This window comes from Thalia democratica, chromosome 3, assembly GCF_965202585.1.
Source record: "Thalia democratica chromosome 3, ktThaDemo2.hap1.1, whole genome shotgun sequence".
Taxonomy (NCBI): Eukaryota; Metazoa; Chordata; class Thaliacea; order Salpida; family Salpidae; genus Thalia; species Thalia democratica.
The window spans coordinates 49,698,430-49,720,981 of record NC_139167.1 but is presented as its reverse complement, the minus strand read 5'-3'; the positions used below and the strand labels follow the sequence as shown (position 1 = coordinate 49,720,981).

Below are 22,552 nucleotides of genomic sequence, written 5' to 3'. Positions count from 1 at the left end.
AAACTACCCTGAAGAGTTTGGAGAAATTGGTTATGGAAGTGAAGGCTGACCTTGGAAAAGGTCTGGGAGGTCTTTCAGAGGATATGAGGGAGCTGAAGGAGGAGCTCGTGATCCAGAAGAAGAGAGTTGTTGAGCTTGAAAAGTCAGTGAAATTTATTAGTGGTGGTTTTGACAAACTGGAGAAGGAAAACAAAAGTGTGAAAAATCAAATAGAAGTGCTAAAAGCAGATAATGTAAAATCATCTGATATTGCTGATAAAGTTAAGGAAGGTGGCGAGTTGTTCCAAAGAGTTAACCAGATGGAAAACTTTTTAAGAAGGTCAAATGCTGAAATCTAAGGGGTACCGGTATCAGACAATAAGAATCTAGAAAGTTTTATGATGAACACATTGAAAATAGTTGACCCGCGGATTCATAGAAAGGATATTGTTTCATTTAGAACAGGGTTTCCCAAAGTGGGCCAAGTGGCCCCCTAGGGGGCCATGAGCAGTAAAGGAGCCACAGGGGGGCCATGAGGCCATAACTTGAAACTTACACTAGATATTCTTGAGTTGCAGATGAATAGCAAAAAAAAAGGTCTTACGTGTATTTTATGGTAGTTTAGAAATTTACACTAGATATTCTTGAGTTGCAGATAAAGAGCAAAAAAAAAAAGAATTTCTTGTTGAAGGGGGCCATTGCTTTTTCAAATTCTTTAAAAGGGGCCATTTGCAAAAAAGTTTGGGAAACCCTGATTTAGAAGGATGAAATCAACTGGAAAGGCTGAAGACAAGAAGAAGGTATTTAATCCTATTTTGGTTAAATTTAGATCTTTTGAACAGAAGGTTACGATCATGAAAGAGAAAAAATATTGGCAACTGCTAATCTTAAGACCATAGATAAAAATGTTGAGAATGTGTACATCAATAAGAATCTTACATCATTTAGCCGGGACCTTCTTTACCATATAATAAGGTTCCAAAAGGTTAATGGCTGGAAGCTTTTTTGGTCGTCTGGTGGGGTTGTACTGATGAGGGAGAAGGAAACAAGCAAGGCTGTCTTAGTTCGTTGTGTAGAAGAGTTAAAAAAATATTCTAAAAGTGATTGTTAACTATATTCATATTATTTTTTTTTTTATGTTTAGTTTTTATTGAGATTTTATTTAGTATTTTAAATGAGCTTAAATAAGACAAAATTATTTAAAACTGCTTTTGTTGAGATTAAAGTTTGTGAAAATGATTTTAAACCTTTAAATTTTGAATCTATATATTGTGATGGGTGTAAAAGATGGAAACATTTAAACTGTTCTGGGCTATCTAAACTTATCTTTAATTTCTATTCTTATAACAGTGATTTTTTTTATTGTAAATATTGTACAAATAATTTTGAATTTGACATTGTTGGGAGTGAAGATTTTTGTAAAATTTGTTTTAAAAGATTTTCTTCTAAAGATAAATGTGTGTATTGTGAAGGTTGTTTTAAATGGATTCATTACAAATGTGGCAGTATATCAAACAAGAGTCTTACTAAAATATGTAAAATTGATTTACCTATTTTTTTGTAAAGATTGTGATTTGAACATGTCTGTTTGTTATAGAAGTAATTTAGTTTGTAAAGACTCAGAAAATTGTTTAACTTGTTTTTTATGTAATAAAATATGTCATTTTAAATGTACAACTAGTAAAAATGTTCTTTACCATTTTAAAAGCGATAATTTTAGATTTTGTTGTGATCTATGTAAAAAATCTGTTTTTCCATTTCAGAATATTGATGATCTTGACTATGATTGCTTTAAAAAACCTAATAAGATGAGTATTAATAAAAGAGATGTTGACCAATATTTAAACTTAAGTTCTGTGATTTTTGTAAAAGAAAATACTATTAGTGTTGTTTACATGAATATTACAAGCATAAATACAAATCTACATAAAATTGAGAAGTTTTTTAGTTTAGTTAAAAATCTACCTGATATAATTTGTGTTTGTGAAACTTGGTTGACTAGTCTGAGACCTTTTATGGGTAAACTGCATGGGTATGATTTTGTAAATAAGTTGCCTAATAGTAATCAATCTGGTGGTGTTGCATTTTTTGTTAGAGCTTGTCACTCTTATGAGGTTGTAGAAGGTGTGTCTTTTGAACAGTACGATGTAGATGATTTGTGGATCTCTATTAAACTTGAAAATAATAAATATATTATACTTAGTAATGTGTGCAGACACCCAAGCTCTACATTTAATACTTTTAAAGAAAATTTCCTTAAAGTTTAAGATATGTTAAATGAAAATAATTTTTTTTTATAGTTGGTGGTGATGTAAATATAAACTTATTAAGTGTTATTATATATATTAATATTATATATGTTAAAAATAATTTATTGTTAGAGATCAGCGTACTTGTGACTATTTGAATTGTATTTCTAGTGCTGGTGCTAAACAATTTGTTGATTCCCCAACTAGACTTTCCTCTGATTATTCCTCTAGTTCTTTGATTGACCATGTTTATTCTAGTTTTGGGCGTGAGAAGCTAAACGTAAATGTTGTAGATTATGATATAACTGACCATATGCCTGTTATTTGTGTAACTAAATGTTTAAAGAATTAAAAGTATTGTATTATCAAAAATCAGTTCAAGATTTTTGTAAGTTTGATGTTGGAGTTTTTTTCAATGATCTTAATAGAAGCTTGGGTAAATTGAAAATGATTATTACAAAAGGTGAGGATATAAATGAGTGTTGGAATGAGTTTGAGAGTGTGTTTGGTAGCACAGTGTTTTATCATGCACCAATTAGAATTTTAAATAAAAAAGATAAAAAACTCAAAGCTAAACCTTGGATTACAAAGGGGATTATTGTTTCAATTAAAAAGAAAAATCTGATGTTTAAGTCCGCCATCAAAAATAAAACAAAAAAAATTCAATTATATTCAAAAAATTTAGAAATATGCTGAATCGAGTTATTGAATGCTCTAAAATACTTTATTTTAAACAGGTTGTAAAAAATAAACAAACAGTGACATTTTTTGGATAATAATTAACAGCATTGTTGCTACTAAGCCTATCTCTCATTCAAAAATCAATGGTATGCTTGATGTGCATGGTAATTTTGTTGTTGAACCAAAACAATTTGGTATTGTAATGAATAAAAATTTTGTGTCTATTGCTGACGATTTAATAAAAAAAGAACACATGTTGCTTGTGATTATGATGAGTTTTCCTTAGGAAGTGTAAAAAATGGTTTTGTTTTTAAGAATGTATCAGCGAGCGAAATTGAAAATTATATTGAAACAATGAACTCTAATAAGAGTGTGCGTTCTGATGTCCCTAGTATTCGTTTTGTGAAGCTTAGTGCAAAAATAATTTCTCCCTACCTCTCTATATTGTATAATAATTGTGTTGAGAATGGTGTGTTTCCTGATTCTCTTAAACATGCTGGGGTAGTGCCAATTTATAGAAATGGTAAAAAAAACGATGTAAATATTATAGGCCTATTTCTCTTTTGTTTCCCTTTTCTAAAACTTTTGAGTCACTAGTGAGTGAGAGACTGAGTAATTACTTTCTGTCAAATGGTTTACTGCACTGCAAACAATATGGGTTTAGAAAAAATAGTATGACTGAGTTAGCAGTAAATCAGATTATTGAGGAACTAATCGAGGCTAGTGAAAAAATAAGGTAAATTGTTCTGTCTTCTTTGATCTTGCTAAAGCTTTTAAACTGTTAATTATAAAATTTTAGTATCAAAACTTAAATTTTATAATATAAAATGCTCAATGTTAAATTTTTCTGAAAGCTATTTAAAATATTTAAGTCAGTCTACTGTGATAAATAATATTGTTTCTGAGCGTGAAATTTTGAATTTTGGGATACTTTAGGGTTCTTGTTTTGGTTTATTGTTGTTTCTTCTGTATATAAATGACATATTTTCAGCTACAAGTATTAAATTGAGATTGTTTACAGACGATGCTTTTCTGAGTTATCAACATTGTGATATTGACCATGTTATTTCTGTTATAAATATGGAGTTGAAGAAAATTGATGAATGGCTCTGTAAAAATAGACTGTTTATTAATTATTCAAAGACAAATTTTTGGCTGTTAATAGAACTGAAAAAAAGAGTGAATTTAGTGTTAAGGTAAATGGTTTTGTGATTGAGCAAAGTTGAAATATTAGATACCTAGGTGTAGTACTAGACGACAAGTTAAATTGGAAGGCACATTTAAAGTACCTTAAAAGAAGCTTTCGAGAAGTTGTTTTACAATGTCAAAATTGAGATATTGTTTGGATAGGAGTACTTTGAAAATGGTGTAGTACAGTTTGTTCTATCCGCATATACAGTATTGTATATTTGCTTAAGTGGTGCTGCTAGTTGTCATTTGAACCCAATCGTTTGTATGCAAAAAAGAATTGTAAGATATGTTTGTCGTGTGCCTGCACTGAATCCAACAAATTCATTGTTTTTGATAACTAGTATTCTGCAGTTTAATGAAGTGTTTAACTTGCAAGTTTGTAAGTTGATGCTGAATATTTTGAGAGGATTTGAGGTTGACCACAGTTGTTTTACTCCAGTAAGTATGGCTCATACACACAATACAAGACATTCAAAAAAAATTGTAGTTGAAAGACCTAGAACAGGGCTTGGCCTAAACTCCTTTAAGTATCTTGCACCTAAGTTGTGGTCTAGTGTTCAAGAAATTTTTAAAACCTAAAAAAGGATCAGTTTAAATACAGTCAAAAAAAATTCTTGTTGAGCCAGTATACTGAGTAGGTTTGGAGTGCTCTGGTTGAGTAATTTGTGTTGCATGCAGATGTTGCTTAACTGCTTTTGGTTGTTACTTGTTATCTGTCTTACTTAATATACGTCTTGTCAGTTTTGTGTGTGTTTACTCTGATTATTATTGGCTGGTTTTGGTCTGTTAATGGGTAAAGATACTTATATGGGTGTGAGTGATTGTTTTTTTGCTGTTTTCCAGTTGTGTTGTGTTTTATTTTTTAGCTGTATATATTAATTACTATTGCCTAACTATAAGTTTTTTTTTCTCTTCTTACTTTTATTAGACTAAAATTGATTCTACCAATACAAGTCTTAGAAACTACAGTTTTTCTTAATATGTTTTAGTTTTATTATTTCTGAGTATCATTTAAGTAAAGTAATTAGTTATTAAGTTTTAAGATAGTTATTTAAAGCTAATGTATTCATTATAGTACTAGTTTAATGCATTATCTCAACAACTGATTGTTTTTTCATTATGGTGGCAGTAATCACATGTTTGGGTTGTTGGTGTGATTTTTTTTGTTGTAGCGCCGGTGAACACTTACTTGGGGATTTGAGCTTCATGATTTTCCCCCACTATGTGGTTTTTAGGGTTGAGATTTTAGCCTTGTGAGTGTTCTCCAAATGGCGTGTCACCAAGGGTTTTTTGTTAGTTTAAAATATAGTTTTTTGTTAATTTTATTCTTGGATAGTTAAAGTTAAATATCAATGGGCAGGTAAAATTACATATGATGTAACACACTCACTTTTCCCCAGAAAACGTTTATCGTTGCAAGGGGTAGAGTTTGATACTGATGTTTTTTTACCATAAAAAAAAAGTTGTGTAAAGTTTCTTAACAATGTTTCAGACATCAAATGTTTTTTATTAATTAGATTAAATATAAACAAGTTTTGCCTGATAGTAATCGATACATAAAGTTCTTACTAAAACAAGCAGACTGCAGGAAAAGTGTTTCAAAACTTTACAAGTTTTTCTAATATCTTACACACTGTTTGATAATAATTTTGTTTTGTATTTCAACATTTCAAAATTTCAACCACCAGAGCGCGCAATACGACGAGAACAATTTGTACGAGTGTCCAGTTTACCGGTCCTCGCGCCGCACCGGGGCCCTGACGTCCTCGGGACACTCGAGCAACTTCATCACCACCGTCCGCATCCCGTCCACGGCGTCCCAGGACCACTGGGTGCTGCGGGGTACCGCGATGCTCACCCAGCTCGATGACTGACCAAGTTCGACGCAGATTTTATTTTTTGCCTAGGACCAGATGTTTTGAAAATATTTTTCAAATAGTATGCACAAGTATTTTTTGTTGCCTTTTTTTTGTCACTGTAGTTTTAGAGCAAGCTTTTAAACGTAGTTTGATAGGGTTTTTTAAAAGTGTTTTACAATTTTTTTTGACATTCCTACGTAGTTGTTGATTAGCAAGTAAGTTGTAATGAACAACTTTTTTATTCTGTGCATTGTTTAATATTTCGTCCAAAGTACACATTACTGTGAAATCATGCCGCTTTCAATTACCTATTTTATAACACTGTGTTCTTAAGTTTTTAAATTTTAGATCGTATTGATATTTTTAATCTTACAGTTGTTCATAATGTTTTCTCTCAAAAAAAATCGTGCAGTAAATAAACTTTACTACTGTTTAAATACAACTTGTACTAGTTTGTCCATAGTAGAATTAGTAATGTTCTAAATAGTGATGTACCGGACCCGGATCCGGACTTTTTTTTCAAATTAGAATCCGGCCGGAACCGGACCCGGACTTTTTTTTCAGATTAGAGTCCGGCCGGAACCGGATCCGGACTTATTTTTCAAATTAGAATCCGGCCGGATCCGGATATCAGACAAAAATGGCAATATCCGACCGGACCCGGATAGTGATTCCGTAACATCACTAGAATAAACTAGCCTGAGTCAGAATGAGGTTTTTGAGAACTGAGAAAAAAAGAACTTTAATCTAATAATAAGTAGAACAGCTAGCCACAAGGTTTACAAATTTAGGTGCTATTTACAATTAAAAATCTGAAATCTAGTTCTTGAACAAAATACACTAGAAAATTACAAAATATTGAAAACTGGATCAGCTCAAACTTATTCAAAATCTAAAAGAAAACTAGCCTGAGTTTTTATAAAAAACTAAACTAGCCTGAGGCAGTCCAAGATTTTCTAAAATTCCCAAAAATTTTCAAACTAGCAGGGTTGCCACTGTTCAAGTCAATAAAACTAGCTAGATTGAGTATAAACAAGCCGGAGTCAGAATGAGGTTTTTAAAAACTAAAAAAATTACTTTAATCTAATAATCAATAATAAGAACAGCTAGCAAAGGTTGACAATTTAGTAGTAAAGTTTTGGTACACTTAACTTATTAGTACTACCCATCATAATTAAATCCTTCCTTATTTAATTAATATCTAACAAATACTAAATTCTAACTGAGACTACTTTCTATAATCAGACACGACAGTTTTGAGTGATAAATCTTTTATATAAAACACAACAAGAAATACTAGCATATACAAAATTATTAATTACTTTGGTAACACTTTAAAAATTGGAAGCTATTTAAATCTATATCAAAAGACTTAAAATAAAAAACTAAAAATTAAATAAACTTTTAGTAAACAAGAAACTGTAAAATTTTTAATAAACTATTAAACTATAAACCTGGCTCAAATATTTAAACAATTAAACACCTGTTGAAATATTCACTTTTAAAACAAAACACTACTTACAATAAGCATTCACAAAAACGTTCAAGATATTTTGTTGCTTCAAGCTACACACCAAACTAACTAACTGCTTACATATAAACTGCCTGTCATGTTCTGATGTTTTGTTGCATCAGTATTTAGTTTGAAACATTTCGTCGTATGATTCTCATTGGCTCGTACATTCAACCGTTTTAACTCTAAATATTCTCTGAGCTCAACTTTAAACAATAAATAATACAAATATTTATTCCAAAGTTTTCAATTTTATAATATATGTAAAGAGTTGCATTTCATGAAATGTTTATTTCATAGTTCAAATGTAAACAAATGTAAATTAGTCACGTGTACAAAATGAGCCAATCACGGTAGGTGTTTAATTTTAACTGACGAAAATGACTCTTATTAATTTACACAGGGTTTGTTTTTGAAAAAATACTTTTCAGTATGCTCTTTTTTACTAACTAGATCCGGGTCCAGCTCAAAAAACAGATGTGGATCACTTTGTAAACTTTTTATTTAATATATTTTTTATTGAACGATAAAAAAAAGCGCTAAAAATGTTTGGTCTATGGACCTGGTGTACAAAGGAACCTTTCGATTATCGAGTCGTACACCACATGCTTATAAAGTTTCTTACGAGCTGTTACACATAGTTTTTTTAATCATTTAAATGTTTATATCTTTAGTAATAAAACAATCAGTAAAACGAAATAAAAAATGGAAGAAAATAAAACTAAACGAAAATTAACTGAATTTTGTGTTTAATATTGTACTAAGAATCTTGTTAATAACATAAAAACTAAAAAGTATATAAATCTCTGAACTAACTTTTAAAAGAATATAAAAAACACTAATAACATACGTGTGAATACTTGAATTATAGGTTACAACTTCTTTAAAGAAAGTAAAATGTAATACGCTAAAACATTTTGACAAAAAATTTTATAAGTATTTGTGCTAAAAAGGTAATTTTTATTTAGTAATTTAACTTGAACAGTAAAAATAAATTTTCATTTTAATAGTTAAATAAGCTATTGTAAAATTTCTTTAAGAGTTTTAAAGAAGTGATTTTTACAATAACTGAACTTAACTTTTATAAATGAAAATATGAAGAAAAGTACTGTAAAGTTTATGCTTTAATAAGAAAAAAAACAAAAAAAAAATAAACAATAATTAAATTAATAACAACAAATTTCCTTCTATTTCAAAATATACTGTTTTTTTTTGAATACTTGTCCAAGTCTAAACCTTTAATAATAGAAAGCACATAAGTTTTCAAACATAAAAAAGAAGAATTTTTTTCTTTGGTTTCCTCAAAAAATTTAACTTAAGTTTGCTTGAAACAGTTATCTCAGCGTAATATTTAGATACTTTATTGTCTGCTTAAGTATAAACATCTATAACTATTTTTTCACATTTGCATGCTAAAAATAAAGTTTGTAAGCTTAATAAAAAAAAGTTTGTAAGTATTCTGAATTTAACTCAAAATATTTATCTGAGAGAATAATCCTTAAAATAACTAGATATAAAATGCTAAAACCTAGACTAAACAAATGTTATTGTAACCAATAAATCAACTTTCAAAAAAAAAGATATATATATAAAATAAAAACTTGAAAATGACAAATACTATTAACTTCTTAAATAAAAGTAAATAGACGAGTAGGAATGATCACTTATGACCTTGATAATCACTATTTAAAAGATAAATTTTAAGTTCATTCTGGAACTTTACAAAATGACTTATATTTTTTAAACGTAATGGTAGCTTAATCCATAACTTACTTCCTTGGTAGGATAGCGATTTATGATCTATTTTGCTGTTGAATCTAGGTAGGAAGAAAAAAAATTCTGTTTATTTAGTTGTTATTTAGTTTTAAGTTGTTGAAAATAATCTTTACATGTTCAATATATTGCACAGCACGTATTTAAAGATTCAGTTACATATTTATAAACTAAATTCATATTATTAGTTTCATTTTAAACATTTTTCATTTATTAGTTTTTCATTTAAAATCCTCAAATACTTTTGAAAGCTATTTAAAGTTTTCTTGGTTGCAACTTTTTGAAACAGAAAAGTTACAATCAGTTACAACAAACCAGTCAGTGTTTTTTAAAGGATTTAAAAAAAATAAAATATAGAAAAACTTTCCCATTTAAACAAAATAACATAAAAATAAATATATTTTAATTTCAGTTAATATTCTTTGATTTCTTTTAAATGTTTCTTTCATAAATTCAATACAGTGATAAAATGACTATTAAAGAAACAATTTTTTAATCATTTGTCAAAACAAAGACCTAAATTATAAAGAACTGATATGTTAGTAAAACATTGTAATGTTTGCACAGTGTTTGTGGACATAAAAACCTTTTATTAAATAAAATTAATTATTGCATTGTCAAGTTACTGAATCTGAGATGCTTTCCAATCCAAGTACGTAAGCTTTTGTATACACTCCAAGATGTTGTTGTTTGAAAGGAAAAGCAAAATCTAAATTTTAAAGAAAAACTGCTATAACTACTATCGGTCTTTTTTCACATACTAAATTTAAAATGTAGTTTTGTTTAGCGGGCAAATTTACATGCCTGAGGACCACATTTACATGCTCGCGGGCCGTAGCTTTTTCTTTCTCGGGCCGCATTCCATTTAAATAAAAAACATGCTCGCGGGCCGCAGATTTACACTTCAAGGGCCGCAGTTGGCCCGCTGGCCGCAGTTTGCCGACCCCTGCACTAAAACATGTTTCTGTGTGTTAACAAGTTAACACACTTCAACGGAGCTCTGTAAAAAATAAACACTGTAAGGAAAGAATATTGTTTAATTTGTTATTATTATTATTTAGAACTTTATTAATTAAGTCTAAGTTTTAAACAAATTTATTTGTATGTTTTGCTAGTTCTTTAATTACTGTTTAACAAATTTGGTAGTAGTCTAGTTTATTATGGATAAACTTATGTATCAAAAAAATCAATGTACTGATGTTCTGTAAAGTTATTTTTCACGTTAAATATAAGTCTATTTAGTTAAAAACTTTTTTTAACTATTTTTTCATAAATTGATTTTTCAGTTTAAAATAGAAAAATTAATAAAATCTAAAAAGAAAATTAGCAAAGCACTAGCAACTCAAGCGGCTGTAGAAAATCAAAAAATAAAGTTCAAGCAGAAAATAATCAAGTGTTTTATATTTTGAGCTTTTAAATGAGTTAAGCAGTTCATCAGCGGTTATAAAAATATTATAATAAACTTATTAACTATTATTAAAAAATTTTCTTTATGCGTCGAGCATTTCAATTTTTTTTCTGTTCCATAAAAAATATAAAGCTTTAATACAAGTAAAGTATTAAGGAGTTATATTTATACAACTACAAATAGTTCGTGTTAATATAGGCTAAAAATATTTTTTTAAATTTGCGAATTTATATAATACTTTTAAAACATTGTCAGACTTTTCAAAAAAAAAAGGTAGTAATTAAACATGTAACGTAAAAAATAATTTTGGTTATTAGTTAGAAAAACACCTAATTATAAAAATTATATTTACTATAAATAGTTTTACACTTTTACATGTCATTTCAATAAGATCAGCTCAATTCAACAAAGCACTAACTAATTTTCATCAAGTCAATCGGAAAACATTCAAAACAAATGGCAATCAAAAACCGATCCGTTGTGAATTTGAAACTGGTAGAGATCTAAATTGTCTGCCAAGAAGTTTCCACTCAGTGTCATTTGTAGCCTGTCTGGTGCCAGCCTTGTTATAGCGCTGAGGTCCACTTTAACATAAGCCAGTGTTTGAAAGTTGTGAGATGCGTTGCTACCAAATATCGTGCATTGTTAATAGGCGGGGTGTGAAAGTAAAAGTGTGCCCAAGGTTTTACTTCCCAAGTGTAAGTACACAATCAAGTGTGTGCTAAGCATACCCGCTTAAAAGGTGTGGTTATCTGCAAACAAACGCAAACCAGGTTGCCAATGATCAGGTACAGAAAAATAATCAAACAGACTATGGACATTTGCAGGTAAACTAAACCTCCTATGAATTAACTCTTATATATTAAGTACGGTAGCAGATAGCCTGACATTAAGTTCATTAATGTCACCTTTGCAAGCTTAAGAACACTTGCGGTATCATAAACCATCTCAAACTGCAAACAAATGTAAACTTAGGAAAGTAGTTTGGTTTTTATTCGATTTTAAGTAGTTTTACTTTTTGATATGAACAGTTGTTTTAACATTCCTTTAATAATTTATTTAAGTGTTATCATACTTAAGGTATATTAAACATGCAATAATTTAGACACCAAGTTTCATTAAGTAGGTACAATAGTTCATTTTTATTTGTATACCTACACTTAGAGCGTACTTAATGTTTTTGTATTCTAAAATTGTTATTCTGAATTTTTGTTATTGTTTTCTTAAACCTAACTAGCACAACTAAATATTTTGTTTAATAATTAAAAGTTATTTAATATTTACACCAGTTGAATTATCATGCATAGATTGTTATTTCGAAGAATACTCATAGAATAGTTAATTTGTTTTTTTCTCAAAAGCGTTTTTAATAAGTTTTAGAAATTGTTGAATTGTTTATGTATAGTTTGTTATTTAAGATAAAAATTCCCGTTAATTTTTAGCAAAAAATATTTTTTACAATAAAATCTTTTCTATACAAGAAAAACATTTCAATATGTAATTGAATACTTTATCTTAAATAGTTTTTTAAAGTTAATCTATGATCAACAAAACTACTTTGTAAAAATAATTACAACTCGGTAAGATTTTTTGAAAGATATAAAGTCTCCAATGTTTTTGGTTGACTACTTTCATATTGATTAAACAAGCTATAAAAAATCATTGTATCTAAAATTGTTTTGAATACATAACTAAACTAAATCTCAATGCATAGCAAATTATGTTTTAACACTAAAAGTTTATTGATGTATAAACTAATAGTTTTTTTTTTGTTTTTCTGGAAAAACTTACACTGATCTATTTTAAAAAACAATAAACTTGGTTTATAACTAATACTCCTAACATTTTTATATCATATCAGCTACAAAAATTGTTGTTTGATTGTCAAAATGGATAGCAATCAAACAAAAAAAAAAGAAATTTTTGTTTTGCTAAGTAGTATATAAGTAAGGTATAAACTTTCAATAACAATCACTTTAGTTACTGTAAAAATATCAAGTTTCTTAATAAATAATATTTTTAGAGGTAATACAAATTACGCTTTTAATTTTATTAACTTTTATTATTGTCGTTTGGAAAATAACGATCAGATAAAATTTATATATGTTATAGTAGAAAAGCGTTATAAAGTAAAATTCTTATTATGATATACAAACTTAACTGTGAAAACCGTAAATTATAATAACAAAATATTTAAAAAAATGATGTTTAAGGAATCTGTGGTATATAAAACAAAAAAAAATATAATTAATAAATTTTATTGAAGCTTTTTTTTTAACAACAAGACTTACTTACATAACAAGACTCCTGGACATGACGTTAAACTGTTCGGCTGTATGAATCGATAACCGAAAGGTTTTTTCGTGCACCAAGTCCTTGGACCAAAATTTTTGAGCGTTTTTTGTCGTTCAATAAACAATATAACAGTTGAAAAATTATTTTAGTGTATAGAATATACATAAAGTTGTTTAGCTAATATGTGTCCAATTAATTTAAGTCTTTATATTGATTATAAAAGCGCCAATTACTTTACTTAAATATTGTTTATTGAACGACAATAAACGCTCAAAAAATTTGGTCAAAGGACTTGGTGCACGAAAAAACCTTTCGGTTATCGAGTCATACACCAGAACAGTTTAACGTCATGTCAAGGAAAATAAAATAAAATAGTGTTTAATTGTTATTATACAGTAAACTGTTATACAGTGTTATTAAAACTAATTTCAACCCTTCTTTTTCAAACAGATTTATTATGACAAATATAAATACCTCTTAAGCTAAAAGCTAGAAATAATATATATCAATTTAAATTAAACGGTTTAGTATAGTTTATTGAACGACAAAAAAAAAGCGCTCAAAATATTTTGTCTTAGGACCTGGTGCCAAAAAAACCTTTCGGTTGTCGAGTCGCACACCACTTGGATACCTTTTAACATCTCGTCCAGGGTTTGTTTTGTATTGTTTATATTTAATTATAAAATTTCTTAACAATAGAAAAACAACGATTAAGAAAAACTGCACTTACAAATACATCTTGCTAAAAAAAGCTGTTTTCATATCAGAAAATAAATGAAAACATTTTCTACACGTTATTATTGTTAAGTTTTGTTTTGAGTTATAGTATAAATAGTTATAATGAACACGATTTGATACGTCCAATAACTGAATAACTCTAGCTATAAATAATCTATTTAAATAAATGCAGTGTAGGCTAAGCTTTTTTTAATGCATATGGTTGAGAATAAAATTTTTACTATAATTATAAACCTTTGTTTTAAATAAGTATATGTTATATTTTTATTGTAATATTTTACAAAAAGCAAAGATAATTATTTAATATAAAATAAATTAGGCCATATATTATTTAATATAACAAAAGTAGAACCTTATTAACTTTTAGGACAAAAATGTTCAGAACTTGCTTTTTGTTAAATAATTTAATATTTTAGTGTGACTATTTATTTGGAAATGTTCACATATATAACATTTTGCCATGAAACTTGCTTATGAAAAAATAAAATGATGATAAACAATACAAAACGTGAAGTAACAACAAAAGCATGTATTCTTTAAAGATGATTATTTTAATCGCTTTGTTTATAACAACTTCAGTGTTCTGTTGCTCAACCTAATATATTTTTCATTGCTGCTTGAGATACCACTACTTAGCTAAAACTTTTTTTGAATAATTTAAATTAAACAAGTACTTTTACTTAAGTTTAGTGATAAAAAAAATCATATTTATAGTAGATAAGGTTTTCCAAGCTGTTTTTTATAATTGCCCACTTAGCAAAAATTAAAAAAGTAATCAACACTTAAATAATTTATTTTAAATTTCAACGTTTTCCCCCTTTTTTATTAAAATCGTCAACACAGGATGTATGACGACCTGTTGTGTAGAAAAAAGTATCTACAATTGCTAGAGTACCAAAAACTGAAGTTTTTAGAATCATACTACCCGTTATTAAAAAGATTGCGTAGTTTTACAATAAAGTAGCTATAGATTCGGTAAAACTGTAAATTTTTTAAATTTATATTGGTAAATTATTTAATCAGTACGTTTAAATAGTTGTCTGTATAAAGAAGATTATTTTAAAAGTTTGTTTATACGATAGAATTAAAAGTCTTTTTATAAAGTTTGTTTTTATCAAACCAGTACTTATTCTATATACTAAAACTTTTTTAAGACGTTTTGTTGTCTTGAAAATACAATAATCAAAGAACTCTACTTGTACAAGGAGAATTAGTACAATTTAATTATATTTCGCTCAATGAGCTCATCATCAGTACTTAAACTAAAAAAATATGTTTGAAAGTCTTGGAAAATGGGTGCTGCTTAAGAGATTAGATAGAATACTGGTGTGTAAACAAAATTTTAAGTTAAACAAAAACTAATATTTACTTTAATATCAAACTATCATTTGATCATGATCTCAAACATGTATTTCTATCAAGAATTTATTAATCTTATATCCTTATTTTTCTAAAAATTCAAGTTTATTATTCTTTACTAAACTTTTCATTTAATTTTAACCGTAAGATAATAGTTTGGTTTTGTTTTTAAAGTATAAATTCGTTTTTTATTCAATTTAAGTTTTTGTTTACACACCAATATAGTTTACCCGTATAACAATTTTTTGGAAACTATTTGATTAAATTTTGAAGTTCATTGTTTCATATAACAAAAATTTTTAAACAAAAACGCAAATAAAAAATACCTAAAACCAATTAAAGAAATTTTTTGAAGCGAAAAATTACAACTTATTGTAGTTATGCATACATTAGGAACGGGTCATAAATGCACGAAGACATTTTTGCACGAAGGGTCAAATATGCACAAAGGAAAACTTTTGCACGGAGGGCCACTTTGGCACGAAGGTTCATTTATGTACGAGAGTAAAAACAAAATTAAAAGCTAAAATTTTTTTTTTTAAACAAGAAAAAGAGCCAAAAGATAAATTAAATTAATAAAAAACAAAAAAAAAAGATAAAGTAAGTTATCGACCGAGGGTAAGGGTAACAGTGATAGTAAAAATTAAAATACATATAATAATAAATATTAATTAAATAAAACAATTAAAATAATTTAATAAAAATGCAAAAAGAAGAAAAAAAATTACCAACCGAGGGTAAGGGGTAAGAGTGATAATAAAAATAAAATTAAAATCAAAAACTAAAATAAATTTTACAACCCGTGCAAAAGTGTCTTTGCTCAAAAGTGACTCCTCGTGCAAAATTGACGCCGTGCAAAAGTGTCCCTTCGTGTATATTTGACAGCTACCCACATACATTAGATCAGTGGTCTTAACGATGCACGAGAATTTTATGTTGTATATAACTCATGCATGGGTGCAGGAAATTTATACTATACATTCCAGATTTTACGATAAAGAGCAAAAAAGGTCTCAGGCATATAGGAGGGAGTTTTAAAACTTACACTAGACATTCTGACAAATTTATAAAACTTGTATGATGCTCTGGAAAAAAGTTTAAACTTAAAACTACTTATTACGGAATTTAAGATAAAGTGCAAACAAAGAAACAGCCTCAGGTATATTTAAAGGAAATTTTAAAACTTACACTAGATATAACGGAAACATTTTTCTAATAGTCTACATTTTCAGTGAGTTTTGAGCTGGGAGTGCACAGAATGATTTTTATTCTAGTTAAGTGTGCACGGATTTAAATTACCGTGAAAACCACATTTTTAGATGCCTCTTATTTATTCTGCTTAATTGAACTTTGGTTAATTTTCTTAAAACTATCTGTTGTTAACTGGTAAAACTAATTTAACTTTTTTAACCTTAAAATTGTTCAAACACATTATTTTAAAGTAGACTAGTAAACACTGTCAATGCAAAACTTTAAACCGAAGCAATTTTCGCGGACGAATGAATTTTTATGTTAGTTGGTTTCTTTAAAACAAAAATTTTAATAATCCTTTCAGTACCAGCAAATTTACATAAGATTAGATCAAACAAAATTTTCAGTTCTTAGGTAAAACTCCTTTGATATATGTTATTATTAATAAAATCTTAATGAAAATTTATTTAAATAGGATGTATTTGGGATGTTATGTTGTATTTATCTCCTTAAACCCAGTTTGAGAAATCTAATTGTTGCACTTAAAACCAAAGTGTACAGTTCTTTAGTAAACCGAGTTTAATATCACTCATAATACAAACTTTTCAAATAAAACTATTTTGAAGATACCTACGAAAGCTACCGTATATAAATGGTTACAGCTAAATTACGTCATAATATCCATCGTCGATTTTACAAGCTGAAATTTTAAAAGATATTTTATTCTAGATTCTAGAAGGCTTGAGCACGGTTTAAAAAAGTAATTATTGTCATAAGATTTGACTTTAAAAGGCGAGTTTGATATTTTTTTTTCTAATATACGAAATGGCAGACATTGTTTTGGACAACAATGTTAATCGTTCTAATTGTGTTAGTTCGAATTTAAAAGAAGATGAGTATATAGTGCACGAAATGACTCATGCCATAGATAATCATGAAAATTTAAGACACAAAATGTGTGATAATTGTATTGACAAAGCTTTGAACCCTCATCCAAAAAAACTTGATCAAATTGCTAATGGAACCTGGATTTGGGGCTTAGCTTCAAATAGGTTGTCAACTGAATGGAAAAACTTGTGCTTTTGCTCAGAAATTAATCAAAAGTAATGTTTTTTTTTAATTATTTTCTATTTTATCAAATTATTTTTTTAATCTTTAATTTATTTTTTAATGCTTATTTTGTGATTCTTGTTTGTTGATTTCAACTTTTAATCTGAGTTGTATACATCGTTTAATATTTTGTAATTAATCTTTTTTAATAATTTTATTAACAGATTTTTTTGCAAATGTATAGAAAGAGTGCACTTGTTTATTAATAAACAAGTCAGCAATTAGTAGTTGTACTTTATTTTGACTTTGCTAAAGAATTAAAAAAAAATTTATAGATATTAATACTCTAAGTATTTTTGGAATATATCACAATTATGATGTTGTAGTTTGCTTTAAATTAAACAATAGAAAATTCTTAACTTATGTAGCTATAAGAAAACGAATTAGAATTTGTTTTTGCAGACTATTAAAACAATACAATAATAACTATATAAATGAAACATTGTATTATTTTGTTAGCCTGCAAAAATAAAATCTAAACTAAAATTATTGCAGTTTTACACTTTCAAACTAGTATTTTTCAATTATCAACTTTTTGCTGAAAAGTTTGTACTATAGTTTTTTGTTTTTACTATAAAAATTGTTTAAAATGTTTTTGAACTAGCATTTAAAAATTACATGAAATTTAATTTAAGGCTTTTACAGAAATTTGCTGAGTAACTTCGCCCTTTTAATCATAAATGCGAAGTTACAAGGAAGGTTAATGTAAAAGTATTTATGTATTTGTCATAAAATTTTCAAAAGCTATTTCAAAAAACATTTACAATAAAATCGAACCTTTTCCTCCCTTGTGGCAGGCGAGAATCGTGTCACTGAACAAATAATCTACAGTAATGTAAAGTTTTAATACTAGTTAGTTTTGATATTTATCCAAAAGCTGTTTTTGTTAACTATCTACTTTGATAATGGTCGTTTTATAACTGTTAATATTACTTTCTGATTATTTGTTTTTGCATGTAATATTCAAAGAGCTGTTATCAAAAATATTTCAGGTTTTTAAAGATTATCATTAAATGTTAATAAAATTACTTAAGTACATGAAAGTTAAGGGCATAGGGGAGGATCCGACATTTTTTTCACTAAAAATAACATTGGATCTTATATGAAAGCTTGAAGTACAAACTACAAGGCAGTTTTTTTCAGAATTAAAAAATCTAATTTAACTTTTGAGGTATTGTAGTTTTTATAAAAAATTTTCGGTACAAACGAAGTACAGCAAATTTTTCTTGGAAAATTAATAAATCACTAAAAATCTATCTTCTCCTTCATTTTTTTAGCTAGAGACCTCAAACTTTCAGGAAACGTTCCTTTTTTAGTATAAAAGACTTTGAATATCGGAATTTTAAAAATATTCAAAAATAAAATTTTAGTTTAAAAAAAAAAAAAAAAAAGTGTTTGTTTTTCAAAATTATAAAAATTCCTGCATTCAATCTTTTTAAAATTTAATTATACACTTTCTGTGAAAATTTGAATAAGATTGCTTAAAAAATGAAGGAGGAGATAGATTTTTAGTGAAATGGTCTTTTTTCGCGTTTTTAGTATGCGCCTTCCATTAGGAACCTGTTGAGGTCACCGACTTTGATCGCTCATATCTCAAAAATTACTTTGAACTTTTTCAAGCGGTTAAAAGTTTCTGATAGCTCAGATTAAACTCTATAAAATAAAATCACATTATAAAAATCATGGTGGACCCACCCCCTTATGCCCTTAAATACAGTATAAAATTTAACATATAAATGTTTATGTTTTCTGTAGTAGTGTAAAAACATTTTATTTTATGAGTTTATATGTCTAAGTCGAGATTCATTCATTTCTACTTGAATATATCTGAAGCGGAACATATTTTCCCAAGTTTAATTAGTACAGAAAAATTTTAATTTTTTAATGAAAGTTTAATTTTAGTTACCTGTTATTTTTGGTAAGCGCCGTTATTTCAATAAGGTAAGTAGTTCTAACTTTCTAACCACCATTAGGTACAACACAGCGATCTTTAGCACTAATGCCTAAATAACTAATGTTATAGTGATTTTCTTACCTACTTATAATTGTAAAAATTAAAACAACTTTTATATAACACTTTAAATCAGTAGTAAAATTAACGTTTAATTATTAATTATATACTCAAAAAAAAAAATTTTTACTTAGTATCAGAATTTTGTTATTTATCTGGACTTGATTGAGGTTATATTGTTTAGACTAGTTTGAAGTTTATGATTTTTGTTCGAAAACACGTTGGTACCTTATTCGTTGTAACCAAAGCATTAAACTAAACACAAGTAGATTAAATTAAAAGTATAATGCTGGAATAAGAATTTATACACTGTTAACTTTACTAAACAACTTAAACAATATTCATCTTTTTATACTGATTTGTAATAATTAAGGTTTAACTAATTTATAATGTCATTATAAAAAAGTTCAAAGTAAATTTAATAAAGTACTAAAAGTATATACTAAAAATTTATATATTGCTACTAGTTTTATATCAAGTACTTTATAACATTTTAGTGTTTTTAAAACAATAGTTGGTAATTTTTTATCTTAAGTTAGTAAAAGATAGAAAGTTAGCAAGTAAAAATTGTAGTGAGCATAAATGGTGAGTAACTAAAAGTTCATATATATATTACGCCAAAATGTTTTTTTTCTTTTTAAAGCTGTAGAATCTTTTATACAACTTTATTCAGACGTTGTCTATCGAGAAGTCAAGAAAACCAAACACCACAGCCAAAGCCTTTAATAAAAGTTAATCAGTATTTTCTTAACTAAATAGTATTTTTATGACTAATTTTAAGGAGACAAGCTAAAATACAAGTTTATTTTACTTTTAATCGGATAAATGAATAAAAAGTTTTAGGTATCGTAGATTCTTTAAAAAGTTGTTACAATAATATAATTTGAAACTGATTTAAAATAGGTTGATTTCACCACTATAAAGTTTAAGAAGTAATAGAATTTAGATCTCATTATACACTTAAATTATAAAAAGAGTTTAAGGCTTACTAATATTGTTTGCTATTGCTATAAAAACTAAACCATTTGAATTTTAAAATGGTAACTCAAAAACATTCTGTTTGACTTAGTTTGATTTGAATTGCACTTTGTTATCTATTGGCTCCTAGTAGTAGAGCTCTACATCTAAGCATCACTAACTTTGTAAATATTTTATTTTTACAAAAGTAAAACGTCCTGCATAAGTCTATGCCAAACAAATCCAGTGAACTTTATGTATTTAATTATGCCTAATCTGACTGGAGAAATTATACAGTCTTCTTACAGATTATCAAAAATCTATATAAAGACAAAACTTTTAAAGAATATAAAAGTTCATCAAAATTTAAAACATTACATAGATAAAAAAATATTTTACAGTCATATAATAAATGAAACTAAATTACTATAAATCAAACAGTATGCTTTTTTGATCCAAAGAAGGTAAAAATATACCAATAAATGGCAGGTAAAAAAATTTCTGGACTATTCATTTTACATTTTTTAACCTCTATCTATTGCAACAAAAAATATTTGTAAATGGTTTTAAACTTACAGTATACATCACTTAAAAATTGTAAAATAACTTAAACTGTGGTCTTGTTTATGCTTGATGATTTACTTTTGTGCCTAACTGTTTTTGTAAAAAATATTTTGAAGTTAACTATCTTTTAATACAACGTTTTGGTATTATTACTGAAAAAGACATTACTATATTCAAATTATTAAATCTGGTAATATATCAGCTAGAATGTGGATAAATTTTTCAAACTAAGATAAGGCTGGATACAATTCCGGCAGATCATTCCTTTTTTGAGACTTATAACTACAAGAAAAACCATTTATGACTTCTGCTTCATGATGTACATAAATAGATTCAAGTTTAATTATTCATAGAGATGCATAAGTGCAGTAGCTAAACACTCTTAAACCTATAAGATCTCTGTATAACTTATTTTAGTCTACGTACTTTTAGGTATAAGAATATTTTACTACTAAACTTTATTCACTTTAGTTTACTCTTTTTATTTTTCAAAGTTTATAACTTTCTTAATTTTTTACAACAGTTTAATTTATAAAGACAAAAAACTATTATTATCAAACATATTACGAATTAAACGTTATTTAACTAAATAAATTCCAAACAGTTCTTAAAAATTATATTTAATAACAAAAATAAATAATTAAAATATATATTACTTTCTTTATATTTATCTAAACTCTTATGCTAGCAGACATAAAGTTCTAATTTTATCTAATTATGAACCGTATCAATGAAACTAGATTATTTTTTTTATTAAAATTATTTTCTTTAGTGATAAAACTATTAAACTTCTCTTAAATTTTTTCAACTACTAATTAAAAATATATTCTAGGTTTATTGGGAGTTCACAAATTTAGCTATGCGGCAAAATAAAAAATGCTATCAACACTTTTGGACCACGAAAAATAATAGACATGTTTTTAGAATTTTTTTACTAAAACTAAGGTGTTTAAATAAGTTAAAGGAATTTTACGTGTTTTTACTGATTAAAATAACTAATGGCTACGAAATAAATAAAATTTGCAGTTTTTTTGTTATTTAAACTTGTATATATAAAGTATTAAAAAATTACTATAACTCAGTAGGGAACTTAAAATTTTAAGTACATATAAAAGTTATCTACTTAACTTGTATTTAAGTTAATCGACATTTAAAGATTGTTTTGAATTTTATAATATTAAAATTTCAATGACAATAAATTTTAAAACATTAGTTACTGCATCTATAAAATCCTCTGATCGTAAATAGTTTACTGCACTGATAATTTTAGTTTTTCCATATGAGTAAAAATAATGAAATATTAAACAAGGTTTTAAACTACTATTTAGTTTTGCTTTAAGTCATTTAAAAATCACTTTAAGTTTTAAGGAATAACGTTTAGTTTAGAACAATTAAAAAACGTATATTAAAAAACATTCAATTTTTTTATTAGTGTAACAATTATTGTATCTACTTTGACAAGAAAAAACAGAATTTGTTTAGAACATTAAAATACTATATATCTGCAACCTATTCAAATTTTAATATTTATCTAAAAAATTGATACTGCCACTGAACCTTTACTATTTAGGCTTTTAAATTAAAATAAAATGCGATTCTTTACCTTCAAAGCTAATATGTAAAAACGATTAATCAATTGTAAACTTATGCATACAATTGCTATTTCAAAGGGAG

General features: G+C 26.9%; 1 protein-coding gene across 1 annotated transcript in view; it reads left to right on the top strand.

Moving 5' to 3' along the window:
- LOC145832351 (dynein axonemal heavy chain 6-like) overlaps nucleotides 1-5,974 on the top strand; it is a 74,937-nt gene extending 68,963 nt beyond the window's left edge. Inside the window, exons 80-82 of the mRNA XM_082939669.1 lie at nucleotides 15-319; nucleotides 928-1,042; nucleotides 5,789-5,974. Coding sequence (XP_082795795.1) covers nucleotides 15-319; nucleotides 928-1,042; nucleotides 5,789-5,974 — 606 coding nt within the window. The remainder of the gene's footprint in view (nucleotides 1-14; nucleotides 320-927; nucleotides 1,043-5,788) is intronic.
- Nucleotides 5,975-22,552: the final 16,578 nt, after the last annotated feature.